This window comes from Pygocentrus nattereri, chromosome 1, assembly GCF_015220715.1.
Source record: "Pygocentrus nattereri isolate fPygNat1 chromosome 1, fPygNat1.pri, whole genome shotgun sequence".
Classification (NCBI taxonomy): domain Eukaryota; kingdom Metazoa; phylum Chordata; class Actinopteri; order Characiformes; family Serrasalmidae; genus Pygocentrus; species Pygocentrus nattereri.
Window position 1 is genome coordinate 50260587 of NC_051211.1, and position 23912 is coordinate 50284498.

Below are 23912 nucleotides of genomic sequence, written 5' to 3' on the forward strand. Positions count from 1 at the left end.
TAGCCAGTATTAAAAGATTTCTTTTTTTATTCATAATATTATGTTGGAAGCCTTTGTTCCTGACAGTAGCCATACCTTTTTGGGAGCCCACATTTGCATTCAGACTCACAGATCACTGTTTTGAGTAGTTGATGAGGAATAAAATGACACATGCAAACAATTTTTCCACATAACATAATAATGATTAAAAAATTAATGATGATGTATGACCAGGGGGCCAGCCTTGCATCTGTAGGACCAGGGGGCCAGCCTTGCGTCTGTAGGACCAGGGGGTCAGCCTTGCGTCTGTAGGACCAGGGGGCCAGGCTAGCCGTGCTTATGTAAGCTGGGCATTATAGACTGTTTGGGCAAAACAGAAGCTCCAACACCTGTTAACTTACTCACGCTTCACATCATCACATACGTCCTTAATCATTTTGATGTAAAGTGGGTTCCATATTTACTGTTGGGCAATGATCTGTAAATTTTGATGTAGTTGAACTTTAGTTTTTCAGTTAAAATAATCATCACAAAATGAAATGCGCAGAGTGCACATCTGTGTACATCTTTGTGCTCTTAAAAATAGTATGACCATGTGGTCACTCTCCAGGCCTTTCAGGTATGTTGTTTAAAATGTTGTTTACTCAGCAGTTAAATCACTTAACAGGTGCCGTTTTGACCCTGCCCACTGCTTCTGCCAATAGGAAGCTGAGTGAGGAGCGACCTCGCGTCCTGCTGAACCAATACCCATGTGAGACGATTCTGACCACAAAAGACTGCCTGGCATCCGTGGCGCGGAGAACGGGGCAAGGAGAGGGACCACGGTGGCTCCCCAGAACCTTTAACCTCCAGACTGAGCTGCCCCAGTTTATCAGACATTACCAAAAGAGGCAGGAAAGGTGGGCTGTGTGACACAAAGACAGACACAGATAGTAAATAGACTTGTTTTAAGTTTAGTTTTAAGGCCTAGGAGTGGACAGTGTGACCATATGTCGCAGTTCACTTTTCTAATTATAACATGGGCATCACCAGTAATTATGTGACACAGAACATCTCCACATATAACTCAGAAGACAGATTTGAATGGATTATAGGCCACAAAAAACAATTATGCCTTATATAATAATATATAATTATATGTCAGCTTATTATATCAGTATCTAACAATCTGTTCCTTCTTTAGTAGTTTATTTTTTGCTTTTAATTCTATTGTTTTATTCTTTAAATGTGGCACTGCTGTTTTGCTGGTGCATGATGTTAGTTTCAGGGTCATTCTACAGAAGCGTCCACTTTTTTGTCAATCCGCAGGAGTCACTGGTGTTACTGATCGTCATTGGTGTTACACGTAAGAAAGGTAACACCAGGGACATTTTTAATGAACAATGCATTTTACAAAATGGTCTGCTACAGAGCATCAAACCACATGGTGTCAATCATGGAACATCCACTAAAATATGTAATTTACTCCATTTGTATTCTTTTTTTTTTTTTTTTTCACCATTACCTCAGAATAAAGTTGCTCACACCAGTGATTTCAACTAAAAGCTTCGTATGAAATCATGAGCTAAATGAGAAAATTTCTGATAACTGAAAGACACGGTGGACTCACCGTGAGCTTTTCTTCATAGATCCTCAGAAAACAAGTAAAAGGAAGTCCAGTGACGTCACCAGTGTGATTTTTATTTCAAAATATGAGATTTTTTTACCACGCAGTAACACCAGTGACACGACTCCTGGGGACAACAATTTTCATTGTATTCAATAATATTTATATGGCTTTTGTTTTCTTTGTCATTTAGATCGTACATTTCATAGTCATGTGTAGATTATTGCAGTTAAAATGGCAGAAAAAACATGTTTACCTCAAAATATGGCCTCATCCTTTACACATGACTGTGGGGATGAGCTCTTCTGTGTTCTGAATTCTATATAATTAATTTAAACACCAGTATTGCTAAATTGAGGCTCGAGAAGATGTACACGTAACAATTTTTCAAGTGTAATATATCAAAATTGGATATTTCTGTAGACTGACTCTCCAGCTTACTTCAGAAAACACATATATACACTGTTTTGTGAACATACTGTAAGTCACACATGACTTTCCCATATTTGCCACTCTTAGTTCTGCCTTTACATTCAACTGAATCATTAATATGCTTATTTTACAGCTTGTGGTGGATTTTACATTTCCTATAGTTACTGTGTTTCTGGTACAGTAGGTTTCTGTGTTATTTGTAAGGCAGTCTATAAGATACAGTGGTGAGCACTTTGGATATTTGAGTGGAACAGCCTTGTGACGGTCCTGACACGCACAGCACTGTTGGTCATGCTTTGTATACTTTCTCACTTTGGCAACATAATATTTTGGCACCAGCCTCATCAACAAGTTGTCAGGTGCTCATCCGGTGACCTTTATGGCAAAAAAACAGGAAATATAAACGTCTGCAGATACCACCACCTCGCCCATCTCTGACGTGATGGTATGGTGAGGTTTGCAGGTTCTGGCGTAGTGTGGTTTCTAAACTGTAAAGAGCAACTGCCGAAGGCTGGGCTGGGGCTGTAGTTATGTAATATAAGGTTGTAGAGTGGTTGGCTCTGGATATGGTCACAGGATGAGAAACTAATTGTTTAGTTAATGATTATTATTATTATTATTATTATTATTATTATTTTATTGTTAATTATTTCTTACAAATATTTCCTTTTTTAGGTTAGAATGTCTAAAACACCAAGCTGTAAAAGCACATGCCAAAAAATACCCCCCAGAACCATCAAAGCACAGAATGAAATTCTGTCAGAATATAAAAAAGTGAAAAATAATTCTGTCGCTGATTTAGTGATGACTGTTTACAGAGGTGAGGACAACCACTGGATCTGTAAGCCCTGGAACCTGGCCAGAGGGTTGGACACCCACATCACAAACAGCCTCGACTACATCATCCGGCAAAGAGAGAGCACTCCAAAGGTACACACACGTACACATGCAGCACTGAGCAAAAGTTTAAGGCACCAGAAAAACAAAAAAAGCTGTTTATCTGTTCAATAAACATTTCTTTACCCAAAAAACTAATGTTGTAAAAAACAAAAATAATCTTAATACAATCAGTGATTTTTGTATTTTTTTCTTAAAGAAGCTCAATATTATGTGTCATCGTTATCCAACACATGCTTTGGCTAATCAGTACATTATGAAAGCATTCTTCAGACTCATGGAGAATGTGCTCTGGATGGTTCTATATAGAACCTTTTTGAAAAGGGTTCTATATAGCACCCAAAAATTGTTATGGTATGCATTGTTATGGTATCAAGCTAGTAACAATAGCAGAATACTTTTGAGTGCTATATAGAACCATACAGAACCATATACAACAGCTTTTCCATCAGTCAGAAATAGCATTTCACAATGCAAAAAAAAGCCAAAACATATTTTGAGGGTTCATAGTTTCATATAGAACTGGTTTTTCTTTTGCTGAAGAACCATATTTTTGAAGTGTGAATGTTAATATGTTGCGAGTTTAAGTAGGGAAATTTAACCTCATCACCCAGAGCTTGTGAACAGCTTTTAGATGAAATCGACGAATCCGACGCAACCAGCAACCATGTGGTGTGACATCATAACCACAAATAACCAGGAGGCTGGTGCTCTGTGTTAACTGCTCTTGCCTCAAGCCAGAAACGTATACATTGTTCTTCTTAGTAAAAAAAAAATCGTACATCAGTTTATAGAGAACATTTGCAATTTAAATCATAATCGCAATACTGGACAGAAAAATCGCAATTACAGGCACTATATTTCCAAAAGCCTACCCAGCGTTCATTAGGCGGAAGGCAGGATACACCCTGGAAAGGTTGCCAGTCCATCGCAATATGAGATTCTAATTTCAAAGATAGGAAATTTTAAAATAATAGGAAATTGCCTTGTGAAATTGTGATGTTTGTAGGTTCACCATTGAAAACTGTGTCTTTGCATTGCAACTGTTCCAATGTTTGGCTTGGCTGCAAACAAGTTTATCCATTAGCATAAGTCAAGAAAGGGGTCACACACTTTGGCAAAGACGTCTTTCTTAGGTGGCACCCTGTCCAGCAACATTGTTTTATGGCTGCATTCGTGCAGTGCATTCAGCTGTTGGTGTCCCATTCAAGTAAAGGTGTAAGGCAGATATATTCTGGGCACTTAGGTTCCCTTTAGAAGAGGGCAAGACCTCTTTTCCATTACCACTGTAAACCTTCAAGGTTTATGGCCTGGGGCTGTTTAAGCTGTCGCGATGGAGAAACTGCAGAGGCTCTTTGGGTTTGGATGCTGGATTCCAGAGGTCAGATGTGGCTTACTCTGAAAGCCTGTAGTCCTTATACCATGTGGAACAGTGGTTCTCAACCTGTGGTACAGATTTTGTGTATTCTGATTTGTTGTGTATTCTGTATTAATCTAATGTCCAAGGCCCAATCGCATTTCTTATTTTTACCCCTTCCCCTTGTTTTTGCAGTGCACTGTAGGCGACCCTGCCCATCTTCAGTGTTTGCAGAGGAGGAAAAGACGGGGGGCACATTTATTTATTACCGCCCACCCCTAATTCTTCAGTGATAAGAAGCTGAAGTCAAATATTCACCAGCTTCTCGTTCAAATTTTCCTGTTCCACCTTAAATGGTGCCTGTGAATGTAACTGCTGTACCATTTAAGGTGGAATGGGAAATTTAGCTGCTAGCTACCGAAACATCGGCATACTACTAACGACTTTTTAATGCTTGTTATGATGCTGTTATAATACTGTCGGATTCCAAGAGCGATTCCAAACTGGTGGGAATTTCCTCCAGTAGGTGCCCTCAAATAAGTTACTGGAATTGGTCGTCCGGTAAGCATCTCATGCAGAGTGAGATGTGTATTGTGATTGGTAGATATCCGCATGCTCATTAATGCTAATGGTAGGGCATTACGCCAGTTAATTTTCTGTTTTTTTTTTTTTTTTCAATTTTAGCTTTAACAATTCCATTTTGACATTCAACTATGCCCTGCGATTATGGATGATATACACGTCCCAATCTACATTGAATTATATTCATTAATAATTAATGTCTGTGTTAATACATCCATTGTCAGAACTCATCAAATCTAAACATGATCCATCCGCAAACAAAATTAACTCACTATTCGATAGTGGTTCACTATATAAACCTCTAGGTTTTAAGAAGGTTGTGGTTAACGATTCACAATGATATGGTAGACGTTCCCCAGGCGCAGCTAACCTGGATTCAGTCTGGAGAATCTCTGTATTGTCAATTCAGGGCTGAAAGAATGACATCATATCCTGTTTGTCTAACATTAGTCAACACAAAAAAGTTAGATGTTAATGACATGTGTATCACATTGTTTTGGATGTTGCTTCCTCATATGTGAATAAGCCTTGATGACATCAGCTAACATTAAACTGAAAGGTGTTATTCTTTTTGTTATAACTTGGCTCGTGTGTTTCTCATAATATATCTACTTTCCTTTAATTAGGAAAATAATCTGCATTGTCTCTCTGTATGTCTCTCTGTGCAGACCGGGAGAGGGGTGTTTGTGTGTGTGTGTGTGTGTGTGTGTGTGTGTGTGTGTGTGTGTGTGTGCGTCCGTGTGTGCGTGTGTGTGCGCGCTCTATCTGTACTAGATTAATTGCTGTCCTTGAAGTGCTTGTGTGTGTGTGTGTGTGTGTGTGTGTAATCTCATGGTCCACTGCTAAGAGCCCCCCCTTCCTTGCTTCTCTCTCTCTCTCTCTCTGCTGCCAAGACAACAGGTCAATACTCATGCATTGATAATTTCCCTTATTTTCCAAAAATTCTCTCATTTCCATTTATTTTCTTTTTTTAGTTTTACATATCAGTCGCTATTCGAATTCCATCTTGTTTTCCTTTCTTCTCTTTCTTTTCCTTCCATTTTCCTTCTGCTTATCTGTTTCTCTCTCCATCTCATCTTTCCATCTTCTCTCTCTCCCTCAGTTTTTCTTAATTTTTTTTGGATCTCTTTTTTTGACAGTAAGGTGTATCTCAAGCTCAAATTTAATGTCCACTAAAGGGGTTTGATCATTTAATATTGTATTGAACAACAGAGCCGGATGTCTTGCTTTTGTTCCAAATCAGTTTAATTCTCTCTCTGCCGAGGAGCCAAGAGCTTTTCTTTCATATATTGCCTCAGCCATGCTGTTTATGTGAATAAATGTGCTTCTGTGTCTCAGGTGGTCTGTAAGTACCTTGAGGACCCCGTGTTGTTTGACAGGGAAGAAGTGGGTCTGGTGAAGTTCGACATCCGCTACATGGTGCTGCTGCGGTCTGCGCAGCCTCTGCGGCTCTACGCTTACAACGTCTTCTGGCTCCGCTTTGCCAACAGGTTAGCCACTCACAGACACTCGGCAGCAGGACTGGGTTACTCCAGGTTTGCATAGGTTTATACTTAAGTTTAAACGTAAGCACGGAATCCTTAGTTATGCTGGTTAGCTTTAAACTATCCTTTTACTAAATTTGGTTGCACCACAGCTCCGTAAGTCATGTCTTAACTAATAATGACTAACTAATGTGGACCAAGGACCAGGACCAATCTGTAAACCTGCTGCTGTGGAAACGCGACGGCAGCTGCTTTGACTTTTTCAGTGGGAAAAAATGTCCAATATGGAAGAGAACGATGTGTGCAGGTTAAACCGAATAAAACTAATTGTCTATATTAGCTACTGTCTGTTTATTCTTCAGTATTTCCCTGAAATATGCAGCTTTTTAAACAACGGTTTCTGGGTAACCGACACAAAAGGCAGCTCTGAGCTGGAGCTGTGGGTGTTTAGCTTCATACTCCGTGTGTAGTGTTGAGTTTTTAGCTCATGTTTTTAGTCTTTCTACGTGGTTTCTGATGGTTTCCCATCACTTACACCTGCTTGATTAGAGCTCAGTGTTAAAACTAGTTGGTGGTGCAACTCATTCTGATGTAAAGGCTTATAGGTTTATTCATTCATAGTATTAATGCATAAACCTGAAGTTAATAAAGGCTTCCGTTACCACTAGCCTACATTTGAACTTACACGCAGCTGGTGCTAACTAATCAATCAAAAGGGGGGAGAAAGGAGGGCTGATATAAGAATGACACATTCAACAAGGTTGTTCAGTTATTCTGCACAAATTAATGTTTAACCTGCTAGACCTGGCAGTTAACTGAAGAGGTGAAGAGGTGTGTATTTTTGGGCAGTAGGATCACCAAACTGACCTGGCATTTGTTGTTTGTTTGTTTCTCTGACACATCCCTCAAATTGAAGACAAACTGCTGCTAGTGTCTGTCATGATTTCTTGTGTAGTGTAGCTCAGCCACTGTGAGCTGTTGGAGACAACTTAACGTTCGCAAGAGTGTGTAAATTACTGCCGATGTTTTATAGCATGAGCACACATACAGTGCTGTGCAGAAGTCTTAGACACCTAAGCAAACTGTTTCAAACCATCTTGTTTACAATAACTATGTAAAAACTAAGAAGTAGAAGAATTTTTTTTAAGTAGTTGATATGAAGATTGTTAGAAGAGCAGAACTTAAGTTCTGGGCTGTATTACACTAACATCTTATCTTTCATCCAAATTTGTATCACAGAAACGCATCTTATGGTAATTTAGGAATTTTGTCTTTATTACAGCATCTTATCTCAAGTTGGGAAATTAGTTGGCACTCAACTGTCATGTCTTTTACAAAATGACAATACATACACAGCTGAAACATAAACACGTAATCAAAATAAAGTTACAAATGTGAGACTCAGAATCAGAATACTTTATTGATCCCAGAGAGAAATGGCAGGAATTACAGTTGCAACCATTTATATAAAAGAATGAACACTTTTAAAACAGAAAAGAGAAATTTGTAATATATAATATGTAGTTGGCGAGACAGCTGCAGTTACCAATGTAATATAAAGGTCAAAACTAAATTGCAGAAACCTGGGAGTCTGGAATGTTGTGACAGTGGTCCTTGCTGTTTATCAGACTGCCATCACTCCCCGGTTTCACTTTCCATTTCTCAAATCTTTAGCCGGCATGCAAGCCACGCCAACATTATTCCGTTTATTATTACCACCATCACTGCAATATTTTATCTGATGAGTTTTTCATCAGCATTAACGCATAAGAGGTCATGTCTTCGGTGTCTTTTTAAAGTTAGAAAAAATAAACCGTCTCTGAAAATTCCACTTTGTAATATAGATGGATGTAACATAATTACGCTACTTATAGGCATAGTAAACTATGCTGCCTTTCTCAGTTTCCTAAAACCAACAGGAATGAACGGTTAAAACTATAGTTGGGACACCATTAGGGTTTTCTTAAAATTACAAGGGTATTTAAGAAATTTTGTCCATAGGTTGGCTCTGTTTCAGTCTGAAGTTGTCATGGAGAATTAAGGGTTAGGATGTTTCTGTAATACAACCCCTCGACTCCACATTGAAGTCCCCTGCCATCACGCTGATTAGTTCAAATTCACAATCAGCACATCTGATTTAATTTAATAGAAGATTAATTAGCCAAACTAGGTATAGGATGAGAACTACACTTAATACTTGGCTGGTACAAGGAGAGGTTTGAAAAAGATTAAGCAAATACTGAGCATGCCATGCGCCGGTCCCCAGGGCTGCAATAGCGGGGTTAACTTTGCAGGCTCTGCCTTCCTGCTGGCTTTCGTGGCTGTCGTTGGGGCCCTGAGTAGGGGCATATGGCAGGCTGAGCAAATAACACTTACTGTCCAATTAAATAGCTTTTTAAATCTAATGTTCTCAGGTGCCCCAAAATGTTTGCACACCAAGTAAAAACAGTGATGAGCAATAACTAATGAGGGTGCCAGCAGAAACTCAGACCCTCAGAGCAATCATGGTGAAGACCTCCTGCAATCTGTGCAGGCTCAAGAAAGAGGGGAGTCTAGGAGAGCTGTAGCAAGAGGAAGAGGGTTTGTTTGACATGGTGTCTGTACGTTTTCATAAACAGGCTGAGAAAGAGATGAGATGGAGCAAAAATGACAAAGGCAGGCAGAAATGACTGAAACCAGAGGGGAGAGACCAAAATACTCAAAGCTGATGGTCAAATTACCATTTTAAAAACATTAAAAATTGCTGGTAAAATTTGACAAAAAACTCAAACAGTTTGTATCATTTTCCCCTGTAACACAAAAGTATTCGGGTTGCTGTGGGTACTGAGCGTGTGCAGATCTCCAAAACAAGGGAGGGCTTACTCTGCTCACAACTTAACCAGCAAGCTGATTGGCTCTTTCTTAAAGAGCACAACTTTCTCCACAAACAGACGGCAGGTTGAGCGTTAGATGCTTTCCCATTCATATTTCAACCACTCTCCTCATTGATAACATCTCAACTGGAGATGCTCAGACTCGTTTACTCTCAAGTCATTAGGATTTGAGGATCAGGCTCTTTGTTGTGAATCATTCAGGTGAAAGATTATATAATGTGTCATCTGTACTGTGTGGACGAAACCAGTCCTGCGTGTTCGTTGATGCAAGAAAAATGAGACGAGTAGATCAGACTGAAGTTGAACAAACAGAGTTTTATTACAGAATTCTGGAGAGGTTACAAACAGAGAACATGCACCATGTATCTCCCAAGTAAGCTCTGACCCCTTCTCATCTGACTCCCTTTTTTATAGTCACATGAGAGCTCCTCCCTTACCCAAGATATCAATAGATTCCATCAAGCCTCCAATGTGTGCGTTAGCACATCTCACCAATCTATATCATAGACGTGTAAGCATGTGCTCGAGACGTGAGCGTGTCTGCAACGGTCAGCTCAAAGTGTTACCTGTGTTTATCAACTCCCCCCGCTTTCCAGAAAATGGCTCTGCTTATCTGACAAGATGTAACACATGTATTGGGTGCTGATCCCAGTGTCTGCTACTATCAGCTTTGAGGTATTTCCTGTTACCTGACTTCCTTCTGCATTCCACCGTTAGTCAGCACACAGCCTTATGTGCTGACTCTTAGCTCTTATCTATTCCAGCCTTATAGTTGGACAATATGACCATTAAGCTTTCAATGGTAAACATAAGCTTTCTTTAATAAATCTTAAAAGAGTAATATGAACAATAACTGTAACAACTAGTGATCACACAAGACAACAGCTTGCAATTAATACCTTCTTGTTCCTCCTCCCTCTCCAATTCTTCACCTCTTCCTCTGTTACCTGTCAGGCCTTTCTCGCTGGATCGCTTTGATGATTACCAAAAGCACTACACTGTGATGAACTACGCTGAAGGTGTCCAGCTGAAACAGGTGAGGGCAGTAACTCGTCAGTCTGGGTGGTTGTGGCCTGACTTCAGCATGGATGGCATTCTGTACACAACACAAAAGAGGTCAGATGTGAAGGAATGTTTCATTCCTGTGGGCAGCTTTCACACTGAATATGCTATGCAAGGTAAAATATCACTCCAGCAAAAGTAGAAGTTCCTCCCTTTAGACCTCCACTTGAGTTAAAGCGCAAAAGTATTTGCCTTCAAATGTACTTAAATATCAAAACTAAAAGTGCTAAAAGATTAATTAACTTAATTCACCTTAATTACAAGTTTAAGTTGAATAAAAACTGGCTTTAAGGTTCATAAATGAGCTCCTTTACTATGCTGATCTGTAGGCCTCTGTTCATAAACATAAACCAGCCCAAAACTAATTTACTATAAAATGAAATGGTGTTTGTAGAAATTCAGAAAAAAGCAGCGTCAGTCTCGACTGCATATGTGGACATATTTCTATATTGTGCTCTATTTACACAAAGTTAGGTTAGTTCATCATTTATGTTGAACAGACTCTCCCAAAGTTTTATGCTGCTGCACTGACGTTGAACCGCGTGCTGCACTGGGTCGGTGTGACCAACAGGTCAAAACCAGCTCTAAACAAAGAGACCGCTGGGCCCTGATTGGTGCTCTGGCTTTGCGCTTCTTTCGTTTTGACATGTTACGTTTTTATACAGACAGAAACCAAAAGGAACGACATATTCCACGTAATCTAGGGGAGTAAAAAGTCAGATATTAGACTCTGAAATATAGTGGAGTTCACACTATTGAGTGAAAGTAAAAAGTCGCCCGAAAATGAAAAAAATTCAGTACAGATACACAAAAAACAACTTAAGTACTGTAACGAATTACATTTACTTCATTACTGTCCACCACTGGTTGCTCATGCGGTTTCACACCACTTGCAATGACCAGCACTCGCTGGTTGGCCCAGTTGCGATAAAATTAGCCTTTTGTGATGTGACAGGAACTACAGGCCTTCTGTTCTTGTTTTGGCCACGTTGAGACTTGGTGGAAGCATGTCAGACAAAATAATGTGTGTAAAGGCACAGCAGTGAATTTTACACTTTCAGGGTGAAAGCAGCTTAAATCACATCACAAATACTGGGGCCTGTAATGTAAAAACGTATATATATATAATGTCTGTGTGTGTAGACACACACACACAGTGCTGCTTGTGTTCGAGGAGCTTCAGGGCCTTAGCTGACAGCTCCCCGCAGTCTGCTTTTCCACTAAATCTTTGATTATCTTCTGAGGTCTACGACTTATTATTTGAATTTCCACCACAGGCCATAAACATCCTTTCCAGTTGGCCTGACTACATGTCTTTGGATTGTGGGAGGAAACCGGAAAACCCAGAGGAAACCCACACAGACACAGAGAGAACATACAAACTCCACACAGAAAGGACTGTTCTCCACCATCACTAGCCACGTTTACATGCAGCCTGATAATCTGTTAATAATCCGGAATAATCTAGTTTGTTTGCGGCCATTCGGAGCTTTATACTGTTCAGCATGGCGGAGCAGAAACTGGTCTGCAGAGGAGACAGAGTTTCTACTCTGATCTTCAAAAGACGGCGGTGAGACGGATGTCCAGCTTATGTGTCTCAGAACACAACGTCTTCCTCTCGCCGCTTCCTTTATAAATACATGTGAAGGATGTTTTTATGAGTCTGACTTCAGTTTAAAGCACTTAAAAACACAAACACGCCAGCTGGACACTCGTCTCACTCTGACTGGACCTCACGTGATGTTCGCTGTCATGGTAGCGCTGACTCTAAGCGCTGCTCCACGCATGCGTGTCATTTTGCATCGGATTACTTGTAGTGAGCATATAACCAAAGATTTTCATCAGATGGTTGAACAGAGTGAGAATAAACACCTCAGTCTGATTGTTTTCAATCGGATTGGCAAAAATCTTTGCATGTAAATGCAGACACTGTAATATTTAATCTGACGAGTTTTCATCTTAAATTCACGAAGATAACAAGAAGGCGATGGTGGAGATCATGTCTGCAGTGTCTGGTGGTGTAAAATGCTGTTAGAAAAAACCTCGTAAGTCGAAGCACCATTTTCAGTGTGGATAAATGTAGCGTCATTATGCCAGTTACACTGGACGATGCTGCCCTTTGCTGCACAAACCGACAAAATCAGATGGTTAAAACAAGTTGAGACCTCTGTGGGGATTGTTAGAGCGCAGTGACACCAGTCACCCACCCCAGACTATTTGTTAAACAATTAAATATTCTATAAGTCTTACAAATCACTTACGTCTAACAAGTGGTCTATCTCAAGTTTTACCCATCATTAAATCAAAGATTCATCACTTTTTTTGGACCTAAACAAATTCGACCATTAAAAAGGTCAAGTTATCGTTTTAATACCTAACCATTAAAAAGGTTAAGCTGCATCTCTGGTGCCCAGCACCTCCCTTGGTGCTTATAAAACACTTCTTCATGCACTATAGCTTGGAACTTTAACATTACATAAAGTTGTGTTGGTTCTTATCAACACACATTTATGAAGGATGATAAAGGAATAAAACATGATTTTTCAGAAACAAGGTTAAATCAGACTCACTCATGGCTTTAATTTGAGTACATATCATCATGTCACAATCTCGCTGCTCACTGTAAGTCTACTTTGGCTGGATAAAATATTATGTATAAAAATTGCCTATGGAGAATTGGGGGGGGGGGTTAGTTCCAGAACCACACTGCTTAGCTCTAGAACAGCTGCTTAGTCACTTAGTCAGAGTTTGCAGCAGCAGTCTTTGTGGCTTAATGGGAGCCAAGGCAGAAGATCAGATTTATGGGAACAAAGCAGGGTTGCTGCTAATCCCAAGGAAGTCATTTGTTTCCTGTGAGACACCATTCAGGCTTCCAAAGGCACCGCAGATCTCCACTTTTCAGAGCTTCTCTGTCTGAGCTGGGAGAGCTGGAGGGCGCAGGAGGATCCTGTTTCACTGAAAACACAAAGCTAGCGGGGCGACTTGGCCTTTATTAACACATGAACTAGAATACACAGTTTTATCTTCGTAAGAATCACACAAATACAGCCTCAATAGTGGCAAGATGGTTCCCAGGCAACCTGGATGCAAAGATCATCGCAAAACACCCATTTTTATATCCTGTGATGAAGCAATCCCCCCTCCCCTTCTATAAAGTTCTATACCATCTCCAAACCTTACACTTTTCCTCGGGATCCCTTACTTATTATTACCTGGATGTTCCACTCTCCCAAGGGCACTAGCTTTCAACTGGTTGCACTGTAAATTCACCAACTCCAGAGACTTTATCATCTCAAGGACAGCTTCTTCGCTCTCACACAGCTGCATTAGCAGATTCTCACAAACTTCTAGAGGCCTCTTTGTTAAGAGGGCACTCCAGTGTCCAAGTTCACAGACAAGCTAAGGCCTATGTTACAGTGTGAAGAGTGCTATTCTTTCGGTTAATAAACGCTACTTATTAGTACTATCAAGAATAAAGATGAACTATTCAAAACATCCATCAATAGCAAGCTTTGAAGTCCGCCTGTCATGGAAAGTTGAATGAAGGAGTTTGAAGTAATAAAACAAGAAGTTTTAAAACATACTCTGCATCAGTAGAGTCCAGAAATAGACTTTAAGCTGCAAAAACAGGACATTTTTAATTCCTTGTTTCTGTGATGTCACAAGAACCATTTCATTTACATACATTCATCTGTTTAGGCTGCAGCAGTTTAGCCCCGCCCACTCACACTGAAAGTGCTTTTTGAATGAGGCGCAATACAGAGCAGCCAATCAGAACAGATGTTGTCTTATGTCAGTCTTAAAGGCACAGTAACAAGGCAAGGCAAGTTTTGCCTTGCGCTCATTCAGAGTGCTTTACAGAGAGAAAATACACAGTCAGAAAATATAGAGCTTAAAAAAATATTTTAAAAAAAGTAAAGAAAAAAATAAATGAGAATAGAACATTAAAACATGATCAAAACAATAGATTTAAAAGAGTTATGAATTATTAACACGTTTGGTACTTATTTTTCAAAGTTGGTGGCACTATTTTTTGTGTAGGACTAACTAGATTTTTTTTCCTTTCTGAAGGTTCACTATGATGAGTTTATCCCCATGTTTGAAAGGCAGTATCCACAATATCCATGGAAACAAGTGGAGGTGAGACTCTGTTTTTCATTTCATGAATGTGCAAAGAAATGAGAGGGGCTGGGGGCTGGGGGCTGGTTGTTTGTACAGGTATGTTGCGTAAAAAAAGTAAAATGAAGAAGACTCTTAATTTGAAATTGGAAATGAAACTCGTCTGCGTGGGAGGGAATGGGAGCAGCAGGCGTCGGCTTCATAGCTTTTGGATGAAGCCATGCTCAACATTGTTGTACACAGAGCAGTTTTCTTGCTCTAAAGGAGGCTCAGATGCAGTTCTGGGCCCTGGCTTTCGGGATGCGGCCCCAGTCTTTTGCAGTACTAATTAAAATTATGAGGAGAGTTTATAACGAAGCCATTTCAAATGTAACCACACACGTGTTAATACAACTCTAATGAAGTGTTAGATCTTAATTATATCCTAAACCTGCCTCTTTATTTACTGAATGGTGGTGAAATGTTTACAATTCATCAACACAGAAATCTTTTCTCTCCTTTTTTTTCTCTGGGTTGAAGTTTACTTGTGAGCACAACATGAAGGTAAAACGAGTAATGTTAACTTTGCGAAGTATATCTGCGCTTATTCAGTGAAACGTGCACGTTTGGGCTCCCCTGGTCAGATTACTGTTGATTTTCTAATTGTAAATAAGTTCCACGTCCTCTACAGAGAACACACTTCTGAACATTTTACTGCACAATTACTGTTCATCTGCCTAATTTTAGCATATTATAGAATATGAAAACTTAAAATGAGTCCTGTCCAAATGTTTACGTTTGTGTGACATGTCAACAACATATAAGAGTTAGGATTAGGGTTGAGGTTAAGGTTAGGGTTAGGATCAGGCCCAGGGTGAGGGTTAGGATTACATTTTGGGTTGAGGTTAAGCTTAGTGTTAGGATTAGGCCCAGGGTTAGGACTACGTTTTGGGTTGAGGTTAAGTTTAGTTTTAGGATTAGGCCCAGGGTGAGGGTTAGGATTAGGTTTTAGGTTGAGGTTAAGGTTAGTGTTAGGATTAGGCCCTGGGTGAGGGTTAGTATTAGGTTTTGGGTTGAGGTTAAGCTTAGTGTTAGGATTAGGCCCAGGGTGAGGGTTAGGACTACGTTTTGGGTTGAGGTTAAGGTTAGTGTTAGGATTAGGGCCAGGGTGAGGGTTAGGATTAGGTTTTGGGTTGAGGTTAAGGTTAGGGTTAGGATTAGGGCCAGCGTGAGGATTAGGTTTTGGGTTGAGGTTAAGGTTAGGGTTAGGATTAGGGCCAGCGTGAGGGTTAGGTTTTGGGTTGAGGTTAAGGTTAGGATTAGGCCCAGGGTGAGGGTTAGGATTAGGTTTTGGGTTGAGGTTAAGGTTAGGGTTAGGATTAGGCCCAGGGTGAGGGTTAGGTGTTGGGTAAGGTTGGTAAGGTTAGGTTCTGGGTAATGGAAGTAACAGATTAACAACACATCTACTAAATGTAAGTAACGTATCAACAGAACAGCTACAAGATATTTACTTCAGTGTATTCAGGTGCTGCACTACTGCTACCTCACTGATATGTTGTTGATGTGTTACTGATAATCTATAATAATCTAAGAGTTTATTAATCATCTACCAATGACCACTCCAAATATAGTGTTACCATTTTTTCCAGAAAAAAGTGCACTAAAATATGCAGAAAAAAATGCCATATTTAATTGTGTTCTTTGTAGAGAATGTATTAACTTTTTTAATTTAGAAAATCAACAAAGCCTGTCGTATGACATGGAATAATAAATGTTTTGCATACGACTGTAGTTAAAGAGCAAAAGTTGCCAAGGTGACACTGTTTATATTTACCTCCATTAACCACTGGATTCATAGGCTATTGACGTCGCACCAGCAGTTGTTCCAGATATAAGGTCCTTAACTTATTGGTTTGCTGTCCTTGCTAAATTTAGATTGTAGTAAGGTTAAGGATGACATGACTTTCTATAAGATTAAATAAATAAATAAATAAGTAGAAGAATTCTGGACAGTTCAGAAAAGAAAATCTTGATAAATGGCAAGCAAATATTATAACAGTAGTAGTCATTACGACGTCTTTAACTCTATATTGCGATGTGTCAGTGTAAGGGGGAAATAATAGAAAGAAAACAATTTCAGACATTATTTTGTTTATTTTTTTGTGTTTCGTTTTATGATCTAACATTTTCGGCTCTGGACGCACAGCTTCTGCTCAAACTGTGGCCTTTATTTAAGGCTGGCTTTGGCTCCTGCCTTGCCTCACACATTGAAGGAATACTTTAACAGAGCATACTGTTGTTATGTCCAGCTTATTTGGTCGTCAGCCACAGACACTCTGCTCTCTCTGAGCTCAGCATAAACGGTCCAAGAAGGCTTCACAATAAGAGTCCTTGGAGAAAATAACTACAGCAGAGCAAATATTACACTATACGCGCTCTTTGAAGTTGTTGGCCAGTACTAAGTCCACTTCGGGCTGAGTCCCCAGTCTTTGCACTGCATAGGCATGTGCCTGAACAGGACAGTAACTCGCGGGGGCAGATGGGAAAGTGTAAGATGAGACAGAAGGGAGGACTTTTGAAGAAAAGCAGTTTTGAGAGAACAGAAAGTTTCTTTTGAAGTGAAAATTAGAAGTTTGTGGTAAGAAGTTGGCATAAAGTTGACTTGAGCTCCACTGGCTTGCTAGCCTGTAGTGTGTTAAACTGCCTCCATCACAACAGAATTGCTGTTCCTCTTCATATCTCTTAACTGTGCATAGATTTATGCGTCATCATATACACGCTTAACTAACACACAGATATAATTTAGCTTTACTGTAACTGGGCCTCATTCTCAAAGGGGTTATTTACCCTCATAATTGCTCTTTGTTTGGAATAGCTGCTTCAGTAGAATCGATGGGTGGCCCAGTTATTTTGGATATTACAGTAGAATAGTTATTGTTATTCTGTGGTCACTTTAACTTCATTTTGATGGTAGAATTTCGGTGTTTGGAAGAAAATGGAACTGGTTTAGAAAATGTAATTGACATGAATTTGATATGTCAGAAGACCACCACAGTTTTTATACAACTTTTGATGGAGACTTTTGATTAATTAATAATTCCTATGTATATGTACATCACCCAAAAAAGAACAGGTATAATACCCTTTAATAACAGAAGCAACATGAAGTGCACTCCTGGGCAAAAAAATGTGTGTCTTCACTGATGTATGGTCTGACATTCAATTGGTCTGACATTCATTGTTTTCCAGCTGTTCGAATCCATCAGTGCTGTGTGCAAAAATACTGACACTTCTTTCTGTAAAGGGTTGTTTAAAATTCTTTTAAATAATCAGCCTGAGATCACCGATGCTCTTGCAGCAAGGGAGCAGTTACAAACAGAACATAGTCTAGATGCAAATGCTTGAAGTATACTTGGTGAATCTTGCTTTTGTACCTTTAGTGGTTCGATTTACAAGCCTTAGGTTAACCCCCCCTTTACAGTTGTCAGATGAACCGACACCTCCCCTCACCTCGTGCTGAGCCAGCGCATCTCTCATGCTTCCCCCTCAACTCCCCCCTGTCTCACTGTATCATTACAAATACAGCTCTCATCGGTATACTCGTCTTAATAAGTCAAAGAAGGGGAAATGTACCGAGAGGCCAATGGGTTAAACAGAAGGAGAAGTGCTCTGGCAGAGCAGGGGTGAGACAACGTGAACGGCTAGAGCGGGGGAGCATTAATGGTCATTATACTATTTGTTAGTACGTGGTTTCAACATTGATATGATACTGATCATTAATATAGAGTATAATACTGATTTTTCTAACAGTTGTCAGTTTTCTAACAAACTTGCCCATTTTGGGCTTGGCCCTGTGGTGTCTGAAGCTTTATATGATATGATGTTGTGCACCTAAAATGTTTAAAACTAGAGGGTCCTAATGATTTTCAGCTAAACAGATAAGATCAGTTTTACAAAACAAGTCAATAGTGCTCCTGTTTTAACACAAACAACTCATAGAAATCTGACTTTATGTTAAAGTTAGATATGTAGTATCTGAAGTTCCATATGGTGGCCAACTATTGGTTGGACTGTTTAAGTTATGGGCCCCTGGTCCAAAGTCAAGGTCCCACAGGATATGGGCGTCTCCCCCCCCAACCCCCCCCCTCTCTCTCTCCCCCTCTCTCTCACTCTCTCTCTCACTCTCACTCTCTCTCTCTCTCTCCCCCTCTCTCTCACTCGCTCTCTCGCTCTCTCTCTCTCTCTCTCTCTCTCTCTCTCTCTCTCTCTCTGTTCCAGACAGATGAAATAATTTCTTTTACAAAAATATCTAATCTATATAAGTGTGTGGTCGAAGCTGGTAGGGAGAGAAGTCATATTGGCGGACTCTCTCTTTCAGGCAGTCCATGGCGCTTGATTCGATGCTGAATTCCTTGTAATAAACTTTTTTATATACAAGCAAGACGGTGTCAACGAAGATTCCTTCATCACCTTCACAGCATCACTGTTGAAGTAAACAGCCCATATTTTTGCCCAGGAGTGTAGTTATTTAGTTATTAACCACATAAAATGTAAATGTCTTATCACTGTGTGTGTGTGTGTGTGTGTGTGTGTGTGTGTGTGTGTGTGCACGCTCCAGGGGGAGATCTTCAAGTCCTTCGCCGAGCTCTTTCAGACAGCTTCGTCCCGCCCTGCACCATATGGAATCTGTCCATACCCCTCCTCCAGAGCGATATATGCCATCGATCTCATGCTGAAATGGGAACAGACGGGAGGAGGTAATACACCACTACTCAGTCCACAGCCTCCACTCTCTCACCATTCCTTGATTTTGCTAAAGACTCTCTGTGCTATGAAAACATGGTTAGCTCCTCATTGTAATGGATTCTTATGATTATATAGATTGATATTAGTGTAATGAGTTACTATATCACATTTTTTCTCTGGGCTTTTTTGGTACATCCAAGAAAATGAGGGGTGTTACAGCTTAGTTTTGTACATCTGCACTGAGCTGGAACCTCTTCCAGTCCAGTGTGCTACAGTCTGCTAATGTGCAGCTTGAGATGTGGTGGCGAGAAACTTGGAGGAAGCACTGATGTAGCTGATGTTTGAGATAACAGTTAAAATAGATGATGTTGGTTCTATAATAATAACTTTATGAACTACTGTCCATGTTAGCAGCTGAAGTGTCTGAGCCCCCATATGAATGCTTGAGCTGAGGGGACTCTGTGTGGTTTTTCACTTCATATGAAATCCAATGTTTGGCTTGAGTAAAGGGGGCCTCATATGCATCCAGCTATGTAGTATCTGAAATCTCTATATGATGCTGATATTATGAGTCTGGAATGCTAAATAAGGTGGCCCAGGCTTAAAGCTGTAGGTCCCACTGGAGATGGGCCCCTTGTTTTCTATCTCTCTCAGTATTCAGACAGTTGAGGTCATTTAATCAGTCCCACATGTCCACATGTGTGCCTTACTTCACGAAAATAACCAGCATATAAAAGGGGCAGTCAGAGCTTTTTTGTCAGAGATGTTTTGGCTTCATTCTCTCTCAAGGAGAACCATGGTGCTTGATTCTGACTCTGATCTGTAAATGTGAATAAACTCTTTTTTTTTTATGCAAGACGGTGTCGATGGAGATTCTTCCTTCATCTTCACAGCATTGCTGTTGAAATAAACCACACAGCAGAGGCTAACGTTAGCTTAGCAAGCAGGCCAAAAAAATAAAAAATAGCTTCACAACACTGATTCAGTTCCAGCTCACTGAGGTTTGATCGGTGCCGCTTTAGAGGATAAAGGCAAAAATCTAAGGCAGTATATCTTTTTGTGTGTGTGTGTGTGTGTGTGTGTGTGTGTGTGTGTGTTAAGCCATTAGCTGCACTCGTCTTGTTCCATTGTACTGTCTTTGGTAGCGTCAGAAGCTAGCGTTAGCTTAGCAAGCAGACTAGAACAGTGACACTGCAACACAGGTTCAATATCTACACGTTTTAGAGGATAAAGGCAAATCAGAGCGAGCAAGAAACAGATTCTAACCAGTTCTGTCGTGCTGTGCTAAGTTTCTCGCTTCTCGGCCTTTTGGCTAAGATCAAGTGTAGTATCTGTTCTTATCAGTTTAATATCTGATACGTCCTCTATATGAGGACTACATGTTAAATTGATTTTTAGAACAGGGAGACGGAAGAGGGGCTTGCTCCGTCCGCTCCACGCATCGACCTGGTATTGCAGTACCTCTGGGAACGGCGCACCTCTGGGGGCAGTCGTGGGCTGGAGGTTAGGGAACTGGCCCTGTGACCGGAAGGTTGCCGGTTCAATCCCCTGGGCCGACAGTCCATGACTGAGGTGTCCATGAGCAAGACACCTAACCCCCAATTGCTCCCCGGGCACCGTGGATAGGGCTGCCCACCGCTCCGGGCAAGTGTGCTCACTGCCCCCTAGTGTGTGTGTATTCACTAGTGTGTATGTGGTGTTTCACTTCACGGATGGGTTAAATGTGGAGGTGGAATGGGATTAATAAAGTATCACATCAAGTTAAGACCAGGGATGGGGGAGTAGCTAAGTAGTGTGCTACTTTTTGTACTTAGCTACAAAGTTTAGTAGCTGCAGCCGCTACAGGTTTATGAAATGTAAGCTAATGGGGCTGTACCCCAGCTTTTACGACCACATGTTCCAGACGCTGTTCCTGGATCAGGAACAGGACGAGTGTCCGGTCACCCAAATAGTATGATTGCCCTGTATTTTAAGATAAGCCAGGCTGTAAAGGCTTTGCCTTCAAGGGAAATAAAGGTGGTATGGATGGCCTACAACTTTTTGTGGAGCTATCGAAAGCTACAGCTCGAGCAAGCGGGCACGTGCTCACCCCACGTGCTGATCACCCCTAACTAATGGGCTTAACTCAGGGGTCGCAACCGAAATGTTAAGAAGAGCCGTTTTGTCCTTTAAACAAAAATGAAACCACCTTGGGAGCCACAACATTTTCTGTCTGTTTTACCATCTTGGCTGTAAGTAATGTTATATCTCAGTATGCGCTGATGTTCTAGTACAGGCTGAAAATATAAACGCAAACTCAGACTTTCTTAGCTCTGCTTTAACCTTTAGCTCAGCTGTAGCTGCTTTTCTCACGTCTGTCGGGCCTAAGAGCCTCTCTTCTGTGCCCAAGGCCCCCTTGACAGAGGATGGATTCTCCTAGTGTGTTCTGATGTTATTCAGAAGAGCAAACTGCAGTATAACTTCTTCTAACAAAATAAGAAAGTGTCTAAGTGTAAAAGAGCAAAGTAAAACAGACTTCAGTCGCAGAGTTCTCTCAGGAAACTTCTCCGCGAGTTTCTTGCAAAAAGTCTTTCAGTGTTTGACTTTTTGTTTGAGGTTGAAGTCGCTTCTCATCCTCCAGCTTCTCGTTCGAATTGTCCTGTTCCACCTTAAATGGTGCCTGAGGTGCCGTGAAATGGGAGAATTCAAACGAGAAGCAGGAGAAAGAGAAGCTGACTTACGTTTCGCGGGTTGCTGCAGATTAGACGTATCAGCAAACCAGAGTAATTTATATATGTAAATAAGTCTAAAGTGATGAGGTTAAAGTGTTGCTGAAGTTTAATAAAGACTCTGAATGTCGTGTCTGTACATAAACCAATCAGGCATAACATTATGACCACCTCCTTGTTTCTACACTCATTGCCCATTTTATCAGCTCCACTTACTGTATAGCTGCACTTTGTAGTTCTACAGTTACAGACTGTAGTCCATCTGTTTCTCTGATACTTTGTTACCCCCTTTTACCCTGTTCTTCAGTGGTCAGGACCCCCATGGACCCTCACAGAGCAGGTACTATTTGAGTGGTGAAACATTGTCAGCGCAGCTGTAACACTGACACGGTAGTGGTGTGTTAGTGTGTGTTGTGCTGGTACGAGTGGATCAGACAGCAGTGCCAACACACTATAAACCTATACACAGTTTCATTCTTTACTTCATTGTTTACTTGGCTGTATTGAACCTGCCCTGATAGCAAGAGGATAGTGGGCCACTGTTGGCCTGCTGATAGCTAAGCTGGCGGTCCGCTGCCATTTTGCTCAGCAAATTCCACTTATCATCGCTCATTTTCCCCTTAAAGTCCAATTGACTTATTTTTCCTTCCTTCCTTTCTTTAGTTTTACTTTGTAAATTAGTAAATGATTTTAATCTAGCACGTCATCAACAACAAATCGTTTTATAAAATCATTTTATATTGGGCCTAGTCAGTGTTTCGTTCTTCTCATTGCTTTTAAAATCTGTTTCAGGAGATTAAAAACTAGTTAGGGCTTGTAAGCAGGACAGTAATCTGGGTGATTTATTTTGATGTAGATTAATGAGCGTCACTGTTTTTCTAATTAGTGTCTTTTGTGTTCTGTGTTTCTTCTTAGAAGAGCGTGTGATGCAGCCTCAAATTCTGGAGGTGAACTTCAGTCCAGACTGCCACCGAGCCTGCCTCTACCACCCCAGCTTTTACGACCACATGTTCCAGACGCTGTTCCTGGATCAGGCGGACGAGTGTCCGGTCACCCAAATCGTATGATTGCCCTGTATTTTAAGATAAGCCAGGCTGTAAAGGCTTTGCCTTCAAGGGAAATAAAGGTGGTATGGATGGCACAATGACCCAAACTGACTTCAAAGTGTTTACAACTTTTTCACTGGTATATAATATACATAAGTCTAAAGCGCAAACTCTGTTCGATTTTGAAGAAACTTTCTACCTGAGTTTGGATGTTAGCAAGAAGGAAACTACATACATGTACAGTTGTATGCAGTAGTTTGAACACCTTTGATCAAATTACATGTTTAGTTGTTCATATAAGTGGAAACACATCCTCTACAGGAATCAAACCTCTATGACATGTTCCTCTTTTCTCTTGTCACTGGGGTGGTACCATCAAGGGTACTTCTCAGCAGCTTTAGACAGAGAACATAACTATAACATAATGCATTGAAATGATATTTACTCCACACACCCCGTCTCGTCTCCAGGCTTTTTATTTTACTGTTCTTTTTTTTTGATGGTTATGTAAAGGTACAAATATGTGCTTTTTACCTGGTAACATTTTTTATTGGACCTTAAAACCACTGCTGTACTTTTAAGGGATAAAGGGCATTTATATTGTTTATACCTTGAACCTGCACTGAAGCTTCATTTCTAACAGTGTGTAGAGGAGACGTGGCTTACTTTCACTCAGAAAATGAAGAAAATGTGTATTTTGACCAAACTTTAGCACAACACAACAGAGAGCAGGTGAGGTGTCATCTAGTTCGCTCCCTCGGCTCTGAGCTGAAAAACGTGCGGATTATATACACCAACCTAAACTGGACCAAACTGCTTTCTTCCCCAAAATACAAATCTGTTGATATTACATACCAGTGATGAAGATACTGAAACAAATATTGTGTAAGAGACGGAGAATAATGAAAATGTGTTCTCTCTCGTAAGAGACAAACATACAGAACGTTAGAATGTTGAGCATAACAAACATTTAATTCTTTAAAAGAGATTTGTTGTGTGTTATTGCTCATAAAATATCATAATATAGTCTATACAGTGCAGC

The 23912-nt window shown here is 40.4% G+C and overlaps 2 protein-coding genes and 1 non-coding gene across 3 annotated transcripts in view; all 3 read left to right on the forward strand.

The window, feature by feature from the left end:
• The window catches only part of ttll12 (tubulin tyrosine ligase-like family, member 12), a 43174-nt gene extending 20193 nt beyond the window's left edge, over positions 1-22981 (forward strand). Inside the window, exons 8-14 of the mRNA XM_017698890.1 lie at positions 684-878; positions 2836-2947; positions 6192-6343; positions 10165-10246; positions 14344-14412; positions 18989-19127; positions 22740-22981. Of these exons, the coding sequence (XP_017554379.1) occupies positions 684-878; positions 2836-2947; positions 6192-6343; positions 10165-10246; positions 14344-14412; positions 18989-19127; positions 22740-22891 (901 nt within the window). The 3' untranslated portion in view covers positions 22892-22981. The remainder of the gene's footprint in view (positions 1-683; positions 879-2835; positions 2948-6191; positions 6344-10164; positions 10247-14343; positions 14413-18988; positions 19128-22739) is intronic.
• Positions 20409-20599, forward strand: LOC119264441. Its single transcript, XR_005131022.1, has one exon. It is a non-coding gene; the product is annotated as a U2 spliceosomal RNA (small nuclear RNA).
• The window catches only part of cax1 (cation/H+ exchanger protein 1), a 1125587-nt gene continuing 1122157 nt past the window's right edge, over positions 20483-23912 (forward strand). The window contains exon 1 of the mRNA XM_037539619.1: positions 20483-20497. Coding sequence (XP_037395516.1) covers positions 20485-20497 — 13 coding nt within the window. The 5' untranslated portion in view covers positions 20483-20484. The remainder of the gene's footprint in view (positions 20498-23912) is intronic.